This window comes from Orbicella faveolata, unplaced genomic scaffold (assembly GCF_042242905.1).
Source record: "Orbicella faveolata isolate gen_17 unplaced genomic scaffold, um_ofav_v1 contig_13, whole genome shotgun sequence".
Classification (NCBI taxonomy): Eukaryota; Metazoa; Cnidaria; class Anthozoa; order Scleractinia; family Merulinidae; genus Orbicella; species Orbicella faveolata.
The window spans coordinates 24161148-24177289 of NW_028301540.1; the positions used below are offsets into that span (position 1 = coordinate 24161148).

The 16142-nt window shown below is 38.8% G+C and overlaps 3 protein-coding genes across 3 annotated transcripts; 2 read left to right on the forward strand and 1 right to left on the reverse strand.

The window, feature by feature from the left end:
• Nucleotides 1-361: 361 nt before the first annotated feature.
• On the forward strand, nt 362-8627 carry LOC149115717 (uncharacterized). Its single transcript, XM_020765330.2, has 4 exons — nt 362-495; nt 6607-6745; nt 7539-7917; nt 8331-8627. The coding sequence occupies exons 2-4, from the start codon at nt 6623-6625 to the stop codon at nt 8507-8509; spliced, it is 681 nt and encodes a 226-aa protein (XP_020620989.1). The 5' UTR covers nt 362-495; nt 6607-6622; the 3' UTR covers nt 8510-8627.
• On the forward strand, nt 391-14514 carry LOC110058677 (uncharacterized). Its single transcript, XM_020765331.2, has 4 exons — nt 391-495; nt 11954-12092; nt 13006-13384; nt 14202-14514. The coding sequence occupies exons 2-4, from the start codon at nt 11970-11972 to the stop codon at nt 14378-14380; spliced, it is 681 nt and encodes a 226-aa protein (XP_020620990.1). The 5' UTR covers nt 391-495; nt 11954-11969; the 3' UTR covers nt 14381-14514.
• On the reverse strand, nt 2987-5388 carry LOC149115718 (uncharacterized). Its single transcript, XM_089285109.1, has one exon. The coding sequence runs from the start codon at nt 5178-5180 to the stop codon at nt 4869-4871; it is 312 nt and encodes a 103-aa protein (XP_089141235.1). The 5' UTR covers nt 5181-5388; the 3' UTR covers nt 2987-4868.
• Nucleotides 14515-16142: the final 1628 nt, after the last annotated feature.

A 16142-nucleotide genomic window follows, 5' to 3' on the forward strand; every position in this document is an offset into this window, starting at 1 on the left:
TTTATTGGTGCTTTTCAATTTGTTGCGAAATTTTATTGCTATCTATAGAGTAGAATAATTTCAAATTTTGCATTTGTCAAAGTACCGGTAACATGGTCGCCAATTTTCATGGCTTGTGGTTTTCACTTGAGGGTTGACAGACCTACACGACTTCCACGGCTCGCTCCATATGTACATTTGCTTGTTTTTTTATTGATTTCGGTCCTCCGGCCTGCCTTTTTTCCCTGAGAGGACTTTTGACTCTTGGACTCGGCCCGGGCCTGGAAAAACCGTAATTTTCCAGTGGTTTTCCACTCATACTTACACGTGATCGCAGCATGCTCCTCCCCACCTCAGGACATTTGGCCAAACCTCATTTTGTAAAAATCCTGCAGCTTTCTAACCCTTCCTATTTCAAGCTTGGTTGTTCCTCTAAACAGACCTCCTTCAGTGATCCCGAGATCCGGTACCCTTAAGAAGTTGTTAGCATTTTGCACGCCACCAGACAGATTCAAGGTTAGTTGAAAATAGTGATAACACACTTATTTTTATCAGAGGCATTGGTGATCATTGATCTTCAACATCTGAAATACAAAGAAACCCGTGACTAAACCAAACTTGTTCTTCGGCACACGTTTTACATTGTTTCAAGAAGATCCAAATTAGAACAAGTCAAAATCTCGTAATTAAAGGCTAACTTTAAATGGCTAAATAATTGTGGTTCCCTCAGCGAAATGAGTTAAATCCAGAATTACATTTGAACCACTGTATATTACAATAAGCCATTACCCCAGCAAGTCATCAGAGTCCCGAAATTATGTCGAACGTGTCAAGTTTAGGGAGCACACAAGAAGCTCGTACGCATCTTATGTTCTCTCCAAACTTTTCGCGTGCGCTAGCATCATACAATTAATGGCTGATGCACGCTAAAGCATAACCTAGACTTAGTTTGGTTCCCAGGGAAAGGGGGGGGGGGGGGGGGGAGAGGAGGAGGGGTATTTATAACCTGACCAAAACTTCGAAACCCTTTTTATGACCTAACCCTTAAATCAAAACCCTGTTTCAGACCCGCGTTATAATTAGTTCCCTAGTTCAGACCAACGTTAAATTACCGTAAACATAATTTGTGAAGGGCGTTTGTTGATTTTGTTTTCGATAATGATGAAAAAGTGACTTCTTCTTAAAAACATACCCATATCAAGGCTAGAGTGCAAAAATCATACCCTATTTATGACCAAAATGGCCAAAATCAGCTAAAATCGATAATCCATTTATGACCAAAACAGCTGAAAAACCATAGCCTTTGGGGCCGCACATACCTATATAGCCCGACACCGCGGAAATACGTTTTTTGGGGCGCGATACAGTATTTTGCTGGTCAGCGGTACACCTTAACAAAACTACAAAATGTCTGCAACTTTTACACTGTTTTCGCAGCGAGTCTTCTCGACAGTCAAACAGAGACAAAACTTAGAGCGCACACTGTAAACTTAGCTTTTAAACTCCGCTCATTTGTCGATTGGGGGTACTCACGTAAGTAAACACGGTCATCCTGTCCTCACTCGGTATCACCGAATTATAGACCAAGTTGGCCGAAATCGAAGCAGTACTTTGTATAAATCTTGGACACGTTGGTGTAACAAGTGTAGGACTGAATCCCCAAAAGGTTTCAAAATCTGGCCTCAACTCGAGGAAGAATTCACCGAGGTATGTTTTATCATAAAATATCCAATTTTAATCATACTGTACTTCAGGAAGCTTGAGGCTGGCGAAAATAAAATTTTAAATTTTCATGTTTATTATTGTTTCTTTGTTTCTTGTCATAATTTCGAATTGTTGCAGTTCTGTATTTTGCTTATAGCGCCTCTAAAGTGTGAAAATTATTTTAAACTAGTTGCATAGCTATAAGAGTTTAAAAAAAAAAGCTATTTAGCTATTAGAAAAAACCGCAAGAAGTACATGGCATCTGATTATCTAAAGATGGCAGAAGACATGGAATACAAAGCTGTTCAAAGGATAACTAAAAATACATGCATATGTTATTGTAAGACAATAAAAATACCATAAAATCTGGGTAATAACAACTTCCAGATAAAACTCAATAAATGAATTTCATTTTTAGTTATAAATAGGCTATCCCCCCTGTATTCACACAACAATCTCCTGATTATAAGGCCACCCAGACAATTTCTGACCACATTACCTTAGAGCCTGAGACTCTGTATAACTTTCTAAAATTAATATTTGTTTACATATTACTATTATCTGGATTTCCCAATAAAAAACTTCTTTGATTGTACATTTTTTTCTATTCTGGCTCAGCAAAAGTCCTTTTAGATACTGTCCACGGATGATTTCCACAACATCAATGCTGTAAAAACACCAACTGAGAGAACACTGACCAATGCTCTCCATATGGCAACTCCTCTCCTGAGAATAAAAGTGTCTTGCCCAAAAACACAACACAATGTCCTTGACCAGGGCTCGAACACGGACCGCTCGATCCATTGCTGAGCGCACTAACCACAAGGCCACCGCACCTCCCACCTTGTCCCTTAGGCCTAACCTTAACCCTAAACCTAAAAAAAAGGAGTCTGTAGATTTCAGTTAACTTTACCTCTTTTATCACTTGTGTATTTGAGACAATTTCTAATTTCCTCACTTTCTGCCATTCAGTTTACTGTACCAAAGCCTGATTTTAAGTGATTCGCAACTACTGACGGAACTTGTTTTTGCAACTTACAACTTCAGACTTTGCACAAAATTTCTCACTGGAGAAAGCAATGTTGTAGAACTTAAGTGATGAACTAAATGTAATAAATATTAATTTGTAAGAAATGTATCTGATCTTTAATACATGCTTTTGTGTCTAGTATCTGAGTTAGATGCAGCGAAGATATATTACCAATGGTTTGTAGACGACAGTAAGCCAATTCAGAGACCCAGTGGCATAAACAAACCCACTTGTTAGCCAATTTATCACAGGAAAAAAAAAAAAAACATATAATTACATATATATAATTTATTGCCATCAGGTGCTATAATGTCTTGTAATAACGTGGTTACAAGTTAAGTAAGAATCTTACAGAAGGGAGGATGATACAATATTATTACTAAGGGGATCATAATTAATTTCATATTGATTCAAAGCATGTGATATGTACATGTATGATTGCAATGTAAAAATTATTTTGTAGTGATTGAGCAAAGCTCATCTGAATTAAATTAAATGAAAGGAAAAACAACAACAGTCAATTATTTATATAAGTTGATACAATGCACATGTAAGATAGGGAAATAAAAATCGAAAAGCTTCAAATGACTGAGTAAACAAAATAAACTAGTGGGTTTCATTGAGGAGTTGATTACTGCCTCTCTGAAATGTTGAATGTCTTTTCAGCATCAAAAGAAGTGAAACTTGACCACATCCCATAAGTGGAAGCGGTTTCTTGTAAAAAAATACAGGTGTTTGGGCATTTTAAAATATTTAGTTACATGTACATACATGTACAAGGAAACGGTCTTGAAAATTTCCATGTACTATCAACATTTAATCGATGTAAACAAAAAAGACCTCAAGCAAGGAAAAATTGTCAATGAACCGAACATATTGAGCGGTCTTGAACGTTTTCAGTATTTCCAGCGTTCACTGCGGTCAACAAATCACTATATTTTCGATTTCTACTCCCTTCGCAAACGCCACCATTATATAAATGTAGGTTTAAACAATCTTTAATGATACAGTAATATCTTGTGAATGAAATGAACAAATGTAACAAATGTTTTATTCTGACAGCAAACGACAGGTACAAAAAATTTATTTCCCGCGTTCCAAAAGGCGCAGAAAGTCAGAAAGGTGATAGAAACGCCAAAACGCCAGTCTTTAAAGACAAATTCTCACCAAAGTTTCTTGGACGCGTTGCGAAATATAATCTCAATGAACAAGCACCACATGTCGGCGAGAAGTGAGTGTGAATAAAACGGTCCCGACTTACATGTAGTACCTTCACCATTTCGCGCAAATTACACTTTAAATCCAACCAGTCTTCAAAATCCTTGCAAAGCCTGCATACAGGGACCAATCTTCTGCTTTGCTGGATACCCATCGTTGATTTTGACAATTCTGAGGCGAGGGCGGCTGAAGCAACACGATCCACGCTTCGTCCGCTCGAGCTGGCTCGAGTCAGCAAACTACACATTACTCCACACAAAATGATTCCCCTGTACCGCTATTCTTTACGAACATTGCTTGAGTATTAAAAACCCATTTAAGGACGTCAAACTCACCAATAACGAGAAGTATCAAGGATATTTTCAACCTTAAAAGGAAGTAAAACACCGATCTCAGAGAACTGATCGATCGAAGGACAACACAGCCCGATGGTGATGACCACTGACCAGTTACTGTGACGTCAAAAAACGTATTTCCGCGGCGTCATATAGCCCAGATAAGGGAGTACACCCCCCTCCCCGCCGGTTTGGTTACGGCGCAGAAAAGCAACGGACTGCGTTGCGAAAGAAAGCCCTTTGCGCCCACTAGACACTCTACAGGAGTTCGTAACGTGACCGCTGGTTTTCCTAGCTTATGGTTTTCATTTAAAGGGTGACATAACGATAACAGCCAAGATATCAGTTGTAGGTAGCAAAAAAGTTGTTTATTTAGAGGAATTTTCTGTCATCACCAACGCGCTTCAAGTGCGGATGGTTTGTCACGACTTGACAAATTTTGGCCGAAACGGACAAATCTTCCAACGCACCACTGACAAAGGGTCGGGACGCACTGGACTGACAAAATTTGTTTGGCCCTTCCAAAAATTTCGACAAAATTTGTCTCTGCCAAATTTTTAATTTGTCAAGCGTGGACGCACTGAATCACAGCAAAATATTTGTTAACCAGAAGTGTCAATCACATGGAAATTAACACCATACTTTGCCGCTTGTTTCTTTGGACCTTTGCCCCTTTTTCTGCTCTCGTCTGCTCTTGAATCCTCAGCTTGGCTACTTTCAATTTGATTACATGTAGTCGTGAAACTTGCACTTGTACTTGTACTCGGCTGACTCGGGTGGACATACGGATGTACAAATTGAGCAGAGCTTGGTCCTGGAGAAGCAGCTGGAACGCTAACGTAGACTTGGGAACCATAATAGTTGTACTGTGCGAACGGATCGTCATGGAGCATACCGAGGTACGAATCTTCCATGTTTATCGTTTGATTGCCGCGCAAATATAAATTTAATTTCGGAGGGCTTTGGACTGAAATACTCCGACTAAAAATAGAGATCAAATTTTCTTGATTGACATTTTCCTTCAAATCATGGCGTGTAAATTGACAAATCTGTCAGATTTCACGCCTGACAAAAATTTGTCCTGCTCCGAGGCAGGACGACGGCGTCTTTGAAGTTTGGTAAGCCTTGACAATATTTGGTAGATCTAAAAATCACCGGACGCACTTGTCTCGGGGAATTGATGACAGATTTTTTCGCAAAATAAACAAAAATTTGCCCAGTCCGTCCGGGCCCAAAATTTGTCCCGGATAAAAACTGGACAAAATCATTTAAATAAACAAAATTGTGTTTATCCTGTCAGTCATTTGTCAAAAAGCTTTTAACGGTATAAATTTAGCGTCTGGGTTGTTTCTCGCGTGTGTTGCGAAACTAGATTTGAACGAATTTGATGACTTTTTCCGCAGTCAATGAGACAAAAAATTTTCACGACAAAATTTGTCCTCGGATTTTGTCATGGACAATTTCAATTTTGCCTGCTAGTGCGGATCGGCCCTTTAAAGTCAAACAGTTGTTTTTGTTTATTTTATATATCTACTTCTGAGAAAGAAAGATATATCAAACGCTATTTGGTAACTCTGAAACACCCTGTTGTCCTTTTTTTAAAAAAAAAATAATCCGAGCTGTTACAAATCGAAATAACCACATTGCAGTGTTTCGTAATACGTACGTAGAAATTATGCAATCACTGGCAAATGTGATGAACTCTTTTTCATATATTTTATTTTATGCATAAGATTTTATAAGAGTATCGGGGCTGAAATTTTGAAAATAATATAATTTTATGTGTTGAAAATTTGTACCAAAAAAAATACAACTAAATACAATTTTACTAAGCCGTATAAAATTCCTTCCTTTCTAAATTCAAAGCGGCAAAACTAGTCAAAAAAGAACATAAACAGCACTAGCCATATCAGGTTTAATGCCAATAATATTGCTACCAGAAGTTTTGTGTGTCATATCAGGTTTTATTCAAGTCACGATAGCAAAGATAATCTGACATTGTGTCGGCATAGTCCACTTTGGATTCCTATAATTAGCCTGCGAGTAGGCACAAGCACGCAGCATAGCCGCGGGCGCGAAATCGAGCGGCGAAGCCGCGAGACGAGACCTGGGGACGAGACTTTCTTGGTACCTCTTCACCAAACTCCCTCCCGCCGGATCCCTTTGCTCTTCGCCGCTCGCCTGCTCGCAGGCTATCCTATAATATAAGAATATTCAAAAGAATATTTTAGCCGAAATTAAGGCTCGAATAGCAGCCGCTGTTCGGGAAAGGAGCCCGCGCTTCTTCCCCTAAGGCTAACTAATTACATGTAGCGAATTTATTATAATCTTTTTGAACAGGCATCTCAAGCGAACAATGGCAGTGTACGACACCACTCACGAAAAATACTTTGGTAAAATATTAAGCCAGCTAACAAACGAGACGACAGAAGAAGAGATAAAAAATGTTTACAACAAATGGGCGACTAATTATGACAAGGTATGCACACACTAGCAATAGGTCTGGGGATTAAAGGCGTTATTTTTATTTTTTTAAAGATATGATCTCAGGGGCGCACATTTTAAAGGTATCAATATATCCAAAAAGCGACTATTTTTCTTTTCCAAAAAAAAAATGCTTTTCGCTTTTTCAGTTAGATCTTATCGCGATCTTTAATTTAAAAAAGTGTTCACGGAAAAAAGGTTGATTCTAAAATAAGCAAAGGTATAACTGAAAAAACAAACAAACAAACAAACAAAACAAAAAGAAAGAAAAAACGTTTCTTTGCGTTGATTACCCCTAACTGATAGCTGTCAATGGCTTGTCACGAGAAGTAAACGAAAGAGGTACTTGTACGTAATGTACGCGACAGATTTCAGCGTACAGTAGTTTGGTAGTCGACGAGGTGTTCTGAGTTTTCCCCGTTCGCAGATTGTTGATTTAAGTTTTAAAAAAGTCGGTTGCTATGATGAAATTCGCATCTTTCCTATCTAAGCTATTTTAAAACATGGTTGCTTTTGTTTCGTTGATATTCTTCAGTAAGTAATTTCCATGTCACCTCCAGGGCCTATGTCGATGATCTTGCTGCACGATGCCTTGTTTGTCAGTTCTTCAAAACGTTTATTTCACATGTGCCTGATATATATCTGTATATATATCAATCCGAAAGCATTATTGATCTTAAACGTCAGAGTGATATTTCATTTGTTCTCCTCCTCCTTCAGTTCCAAACATCTCGCCATCAATAAAACAGCCGGGTTTACTTGTTTGCTTGTGATTACTGTGCTTTTAGGACGTCCTGCATGGAGCCGGCGTCGCTTATCACAAGCCGCTGGCCAAATCTTTAGACGCCGCAATCAAACAGGTTTACCAAGACGAGACGCAAAGCCAGATCAAGATTATTGACGCAGGTGCCGGAACAGGGCTTGCTGGTGTCGAACTATCCAAACTTGGCTACACGAAAATTGACGCTATTGATATCTCACAAGAAATGTTAAATGAAGCAAAAAAGACGAAGGCCTACACGAAGCTCATCTGCGCCCCACTCAATGAACAGCGCAATCCCGAGATAGAAACAGGAGAGTATCATGGGCTGATCTGTACTGGCACACTCATTCCGGCACATGTCCGACCAAAGGCTCTTGAGGAGATGATGAGGATGGTGAAAAGTGGTAAGGATGAGAGAGTTAGTTTGAATGTGGCGCGAAAGAATAAGTTTCTAGAAAAGGGGGAAGGCGGAGATGTCTTTTGTACAACGTAATTATACAGTGTAATTCTGACTGGACTTGCAGAAACATCTGTCACAAACACCTGTAAGTGACACAAAAGAACAGTTCTTGTCGAATCTGTGCTGTGTTATTCTGACCGGATTTTCTAAAGATTCAGGTCAAATAACTCAGTAGGCTTCTCGCTCTATTTTTCGGCATGATCGCATGTACGCCGTTTTTTGCTGTCTATTTTACGTTACGTAAATGTTGTTATAATTCAACAGTCGTAATGTATTTTCAAGAACTACTAATTAATGAATTTGATTTGACTCCAGGCTGACAGGGTCTTCCGCCATTTTCTTTTACCCTTATTGCAGGAGGAATCTTCAGCTTTACAATGCGCAATCAAGATGTAAAGCAATATGAAGATAAGATGCTGGAGCTGGAGAAATCAGGAAAATGGCAGAATATTTCCAGGGAGAAAATGCCATATTTCGGCAGCGAAGGTTTACCAAAAGAAGTCAACGGATTCGTCTACAAAGTTCTGAAGAATTAAGTTTCAGCTATTCTTCTCAGTAATAAAGGAACGTTTACATAATTTAATTATTTTGTTATTTTCATATTCTATGAAAATACACAATTGCAAGATTAAAGATTAAATTTAGAAGAAAGAATGCCTTTTGTTCAATTTGATTGAGAACTTTTTCGGCGGTTGATAAAGTTATTTTGGCCTTTTCCAATTCGGACACATATTACAGTTTTTCAGCTATTTACGGGTGAATGGTTTCAATCGGGTTATCTATACTTAACAGAAAAAGGTTTTCCTAGCCGGGAAAAACAAATCATGCACACGCACAATCAACTGTTCAAACATAGAGCGAAAGATAGATCTATTCATGCCCGTGACTGCATGAGATGCCCAAAAACTCTGAGGGGGTCCGGTATTACTTTTTTGTACAGACTATACCCCAAAAGGTATGGTTTTTTAAATAGCTGTTTTGGTCAGGAAATAGGGAATCGATTTTGGCCATTTGGTCTCAAGTAGAGTATGTTTTTTGCATTCTGATCTAGTGTTGAATTGAGTATGTTTGTTTAGAAGGAAGTACTTTTTCATCGTTTTAATGGTCAACAACAATAGCCCTGCGCAAATTATGTCTGAAATAGGGTATCAAATATTTGGTCAAATCTCCGGGGCTGCGCATCCCCCCCCCCCCCCCCCCCGCCCCCAATTTTTCTGCGTGTACTCAGCCCCGGGAGACTAATCAGAACCGGTTTAAATTCCACGTATTTATTCAGCTTCTAGTCCCATTGTACTCTCTCTGCGTTATATCACTGATTACAGGTCCCCCATTTGCTTTTTACATCATTGATAGGTTCACGAAACCTTACGAAACAATGAATCTAACACTTCTTGTCCATGATCAGCCAGATTGTTGAACTAGGAATTGGTAAACTCGTCATTTCGTTGTTAAATTAATACTCATGATTCGAAGCGGTACGTCTTGATGACTTGACTAAAAGTTTTTTTCTGCTTTTTTTTCGTGAAGAATTCGATTTGTTTACTTGTTTGTTTGTTTGTTTGTTTGTTTGTTTTTGAACATGACGTGTTCGAACAAGCTGCTTCCTAACCAGACGTCCTTATGGCTCATCTCGCAATTTGCGCTATGGAAAAAAAAAAAAATGAAGAACAAAAAGCCAAATGTCTCGCAATGTCAACCCTCTCACCTGGGGCTGACTTCACTTGTAGAACTACTTGTGCTGCCGCTGAAGAAATACCCCATGTAGCTTCTAAATAACCCCTACTTTACTACTTTTTGGTGCTCTAAGTAAGTACATAGTAAGCATTGTGCAGGCTATCATAGGAGTCAAGGTTAGTTGAAAATGATAAGTAGTTAACATGGTTAATGAAATCTCTACTTTTAAATCAGTCGAAGGCATTATTATCAGGAAATGATTTTCAATCCGGGATGTAGTCGAACGAAGCGGCCAATCAACATCAGTTTCGAATTAATTATCAGTGGTAAATAAGACCTTTATGAAATACGCTCATTGCGCGAGCAAAATTAATTCAGTTTGCTTTGCTTGTTGTGCAATCTGAGCAGCCGTCGTCGTATATTTATTTTCATTGGAGATGCGAAAAAAAAAAAGAAGAAGAAGAAGAAGAAAATATTCATGCTTTTAGCTGTGCATCATTGAAATATACTGAGCCTCGAACGCCTCTTACGCATATTTTAAAAATTATTTCGTGTTGTCCAAATTCCCGCGTAAATTGAGTTATGCATCTCGATGCATGACTCAGTTGTTAACAAAGTGGCCGCGCGGACCTTTTGTCTGTCCGATGTTTTTATCCATAGTGAAAGTATACTGTGTGAGAAGTGCCGAGCGACGCATGAGAGACCACCTATAACGCGCCCGTATCAATGATTGAGGGGTGAAAGGTCTACACGACATAGGTCTACACGTGACATTTGCAAATTCCGATTCTTTTTTTTTTTTATCTTTATTTATTTATTTATTTATTTATTTATTTATTCATTTATTTTTGTCGTCGTTGCTTTTGTATTACACTTGTTCGTAAAAGAAGCCATAAAACAAAGAAGACCTTTCTTTCACCGGGCAATAGTTCTTTTGTTGGCACATCGATAACAGTATTTGTTCTCAAATATTGTTTTCCATATTTAAATGTACAACAAATTAAGCAAAGGAACTCTTTCTTTAAGTGAAAAAATGTTCTTTTGCTGACACATCAATAACAATAGATCCTGGGTAGTACCACTTGCGAGCAGACTCTCAAACAACTTATGATGCAAAGGCAAAGGTAAGGCTGCCAGAGACGAGCGAAGCGAGCCGTCGAAAACGAAAGCCCTCTCATTTTGTGCCAGGCTCCTTACCAGTTAGCTTCGCTCTCGCTTTTCGCTCCTCGTCCGACGCCCGTGCTAGTACAAGCGGCTCGCGGCATCGCCGCTAGCATGTCACGCTCACACTCACGCTCGCACGCTTACTTGTTTTGCGTTTTTCCCCACGGATTCTCGAGGAAAAGAGAGACTGCTCACAGTGCAGCTTTTGTCGACTTTCTATCACGGCCGTAACGCATGCCATCTAGATACCACCTGAAGAGCTCAACATTACCTTCGCTATTAGGAGGAATGAAGGATTTATATATTTTAGACCGACTATGCTTGATGTCGGCAAAATAATAGAACTTGCCTGTTGGATCATCCTCCGCTTCAGTGATTTTAAAATGCATGATTTTGTAAACCCCGTGGAAAAATTGAGTTCCTATTTCAAACTGCAAAATTAGTTAAGTTGGAACAAACTTTTGCCATTTTTGATGGCTATCTACTACAGCCCTGAGATCACTTCAAAAGAATTCATGCCATGGATTAGACTGTCGTCATAAAATACGGCATGGTATACCATGTGAACCGTTGCCTGTTAGAAAAGTAAGAAATAACGCTTTAAAATGTTATAATCGTTATAAGGCGGCAAAAGAAACCTACGAAAAGTTTTCTTATTGTTTATTTTGTTGCTGTTTTTTTGTTTTGTTTTGTTTTGTTTCTTTTTTCAGTGTGTGAAATAGCTCCTTGTTAAATCAATTACTCAATCTACTCTAACTACCCTTGTAACAAGTTACACCAACCTCAAAAATCTATCTACCGTACGGCGAGTTTTGAGGTTAACCGTTATCTTCTATGTCATTCAATTTTCCCAGTCTCGTTTCTTTTCTTTTCGCTTCACCCCTTTTTTTCTTTCCATCCTTTCCTTTTCGTTAGTTTTCTTTCCTTTCCTTTTCTTTCCTTTTCCTTGTTCACTTTATAATTACTTCACTTAACATTATTTAAGCTCAACTCAGCTCTCATCACAATACTTTATGACTTTATATTTACAAGAAGAATGAAAAGACTGAGATAGACATGCAAACTAATCAAATTTAATAGCTTGTGTCACAGCCACAGACTGCAAATTTAATCACATGTTCTTAATCTCATTCCCTCATCAGGTATCTTAAGCAAGCGATGGCATTGTACGACACTAGTTATGAAAAGTACTTTGGTAATAGGTTAATCCAACTGACAAACGAGACGACAGAGGATGAAATAGCAAATGTCTACGACAAATGGGCGACCGAGTATGACAAGGTATACACTCACTAGCAATAGGAGCAGTAATGTGTTTATCTAAGGCTCGTTGATCTCTTGGGACAACGAACCTGTTCCTTGAAAGATCTGTTGTCAAGATGATTTTGTGATGGCTGAAAGACCTTTTGGCATTTTCGGTCATTAAGCCTACTGATCCAGGACGAGGAGGAGTTTCCCGTGAATTGTACTCGCTGGCTCCTTGAATTTTATCTGATTGGATTAATTTTTTTTTTTCCCACCCATATCCCCGACTGGAACCACAACCGCTGGCCCAATCCTCCCCTGCTCCTAAAGGTATAGCCTTGGAACTACACCCCCGAGTGCGTTACACGTCGTTACTGTGTAAATTCAGGAGATGTGTTAGCTGGTGTGAAAACGTTTACATGGAAATTTTGCTTAAAAGAAGTTGAGATATTCTGGCGGGAAAAAGGGAAAGACATGCGTTTGCCAACATTGTAGAAAAACCGATTTAAAAATGTTTCTGCCTTGGTTATTTCGTGGCCCTGATGGGTCCTAGATGAATTCTGAAAAGAACAAACAAACAAACAAGCAAACCAAAAAAAATGCCTTGTTGTGTGTCCCCATGTTCTAAGAGCTTTTTGTCTTTGCTAACCAAGGACAGTCCATGCATGTATGCAAAGATTCTTGACAAAAAATGAATGCCGCATGAATATAGGTGTTTTGCCTCACTCATCTTAGTGAATGAGTAACTGCCATACCGCCTCCAAGATCTCCAAAATCCATTGTTTATTTTTCCTGTAAAAGCTTCGTCCCACATGTCAATAAATCAAGTCAGAGATGTTTCACCTCTCTCCCCCCCCCCCCCCCCCTCCTCTTCTGCCCCTTCCTACGACGTTCTTGACATCAATACAGTTGGGTGTATTTTTTTGTTTATTGTGTTTTTATATTTAAGGATGTCCTGCATGGAGCCGGCGTCGCTTATCACAAGCCGTTGGCCAAATCTCTAGATGCCGCTATCAAACAGGCTTTCCCGGACCAAAAGCAGAGCCAGGTTAAGATAATTGACGCAGGTGCCGGAACAGGGCTTGCTGGTGTCGAACTTTCCAAACTTGGCTATACGAAAATTGACGCTATTGATATTTCACAAGAAATGTTAAATGAAGCAAAAAAGACGAAGGCCTACACGAAGCTCATCTGCGCCCCACTCAATGAACAGCGGAATCCCGAGATAGAAACAGGAGAGTATCATGGGCTGATCTGTACTGGCACACTTGTTCCAGCTCATGTTCGACCAGAGGCTCTTGAGGAGATGATCAGGATGGTGAAAACAGGTAAGGATGAGATAGTTGATTTGCAAGTGACGCGAATGAATACATTTCTAGAAAACGGAAGGCGGAGATGTCTTTTTGCAACGTAATTCAGTTGGCAGCGTAATTGTGAATTGATTTGCAGAAACACCTACAAGTAGCTCCACGCGGGCGACGAGTTCATTGACCACCCTCTGCCCCGGCTGGGAGATTGCCTACTGGCCTAACCCCTTTACGCATCCAGGTCAATGGAAATAAGTTTAAGTTTGGGTGTCTTTCTTGGTTATTTTGAAAACGTCAAATACAAAGAAACATCAATCGAGTCTTCCTAGGTTTGAAATCAACGCAGGCACTTTAATTTTGGCTAGGACAAATGGGCGTAATGGCGATAATTGAATGATTAAACTGACTTATATCTGCATGGTCGGTTTTGATTTAATTACTGATGAAAGACTCAGACGCTCCACTTCATGGGTATCTGGAATTTGAACGTGAAAAACATTACTGGATATAACGATCTAAAAAATAAACAAAACCAGAGAGAAGGTTAACAAACACAGTGAGTTTGTGTTAGTATTATTTTCTGACACCAGCCTTTGACTGCGTTGAGTTTTCAAGATCCCTTCTTAGTCACGGTCTCGTAGCATTCTTTCACCATGTCAGTTATAAAACAGAACGGACACATTGACGACTTTTTCTACCATTTTTCGTTACGTGCGGCTACATTGTTGAAATGCAATGTATATTTAGTAATGTGTTTTCGAGAAGTAGTACGAATAGGTAATACGTTTTTACTAAGGTTGACGGGCTCTTCCGCCATTTTGTTTTAACCTTATTGCAGGAGGTCTCTTCAGTTTTACAATGCGCAATCAAGACGTGAAGCAATATGAAGATAAGCTGCTGGAGCTGGAAAAAACAGGAAAATGGAAGATTTTCTCCAAGGAGACGATGCCATATTTTGGTGATAGAGATTTGCCCAAAGAGGTCAACGGATTCATCTACAAAGTACTAAAAAATTGAACTTCGAATGTTCAAAGAAAATAATATAGAAATGTTACTAGCTGGACCATAATATTTGTTATTTTGGTATTTTCGTGTTCAGTAAAAAATACAATATTCAAGACTGGATTAGATTAAAAAACGCCTCTGGCTGATTTGGTGTGTCAACTTCTTTTGACGGTTGAAGTTACTTGGTCTTTTCCAATTCGGAAATGTGTAAAAGTATTTTGTTCATCATGAGTTATTTTCGAGTTTCATGTAACATGAAAAATTAACAGAAAACACGAATTGGAAAGTTTTGAAAAAGGGAGGGAAAAACTAGTTTATTTGATGTGTCAAGTTTTAATCATAACCATTGAAAAAAAGATATATATATAAAGCTTTCCCCGCAATAAAACGTTAATCATTTCAATCATTTTCGGGTGATTGGTCGAAACTATGGCCTCAGCGACGTTTACATGTATTAACAGTAATTGATTTCACCTAACTGACGCTATATTCATCCGCTAAGGACGAATATACGGCCGTTCAATGCCTAGGGTCTCCTGTTCCTTTTCGGAAAAATGAGTCCAAAAAAAAATGATTATTGCATGATTGAAAGATTGCTGCATAATGCCTATTGTTGAGACAGTGTGACAGGTTTCAAATTTCTTGGGTATTTTTCTCCAGTCCGTTGTTTTGCAGTTTGTGAAACTCTTGCGATTAAAATGCTTACTTCATAAACATAGAAAACGCAGAAACCGTCAAAAAGCAACACAACTAAAATATGGGCTGATGGCAGCTGAATATGATATATGAATATGAGAAGAAAGTGATCTCTCGTCATAAAACGAGTCCATTCTATTCCGGTCCGCGTTCTCCCGCGTGAAAGAATCACATGACAGACAGAAAGCTTCTTTCAAGCCTAATAGCGTGCACACAGTTGCGTTCTACGTTCTTAATCCTCAACCTGACTCGGTGTAAAGAAGAGATTGAACGTAATAAGGATGCTTTCCGCGACACTTTGGAGAATAAGAGCTGTAAACCAAACTGAGATTTGATGAACGATCGAAGCGAACAAAAGTAAACTGGGCCATATAGTGCTAATAGCTACTTGCGGGCTCATATTTCTAGCAACGCACATGCTCTGGGACGCTATCGTGTTTCCACCTTCTCAGCGTTTTCGTCTGGAAAGGTGAAAACGATCCGAATAAGCCTCGTGTAGACGCTTATTTTGTTTTTCTTTCTTTTTTTCTTTCTTTTTTTTTCTTTGAAACAATTGAAAAAACTCTTCATTTTCAAAAGTGACGGGCTGTGTGGACGGGGCAAACAATACGAAGCAATCAGAACAGCTATTAATAGAACAGAAGAGAACTACATAACAATGAAGATATTTAGGCTATATTTTTCATTCATCCCTAATTTTTTGTCCCTTTCGTTTCCCCAAATTAATTTTCAATACTCCCCTATTATTTTCTTCTGACTCTTAAATTAGTAATTTGATTGTCTTTGTATGGTTTTAAATCACACAAGAAAAGTAGTGGCTAGATATTTCGTGGCATGGATCGAAGCCTCTTATATTAAAATTGCTTCAGGCAATTTATTCACAGTTCACATATGATGGCTTATCTAAATTGTACCACCCGCTGCCAGAAATCTACTACTTCCAATTACCTTATGGGGGTGCATTATGGGCGAAAAATAAAAACAAATGAACCATCTTGCTTATTCAAAGCGTTATCGCTAATTCAACAAAAATAATGTTAATCAGAGATGACACTTGCTGTTGTCAACTTTGTGGCAA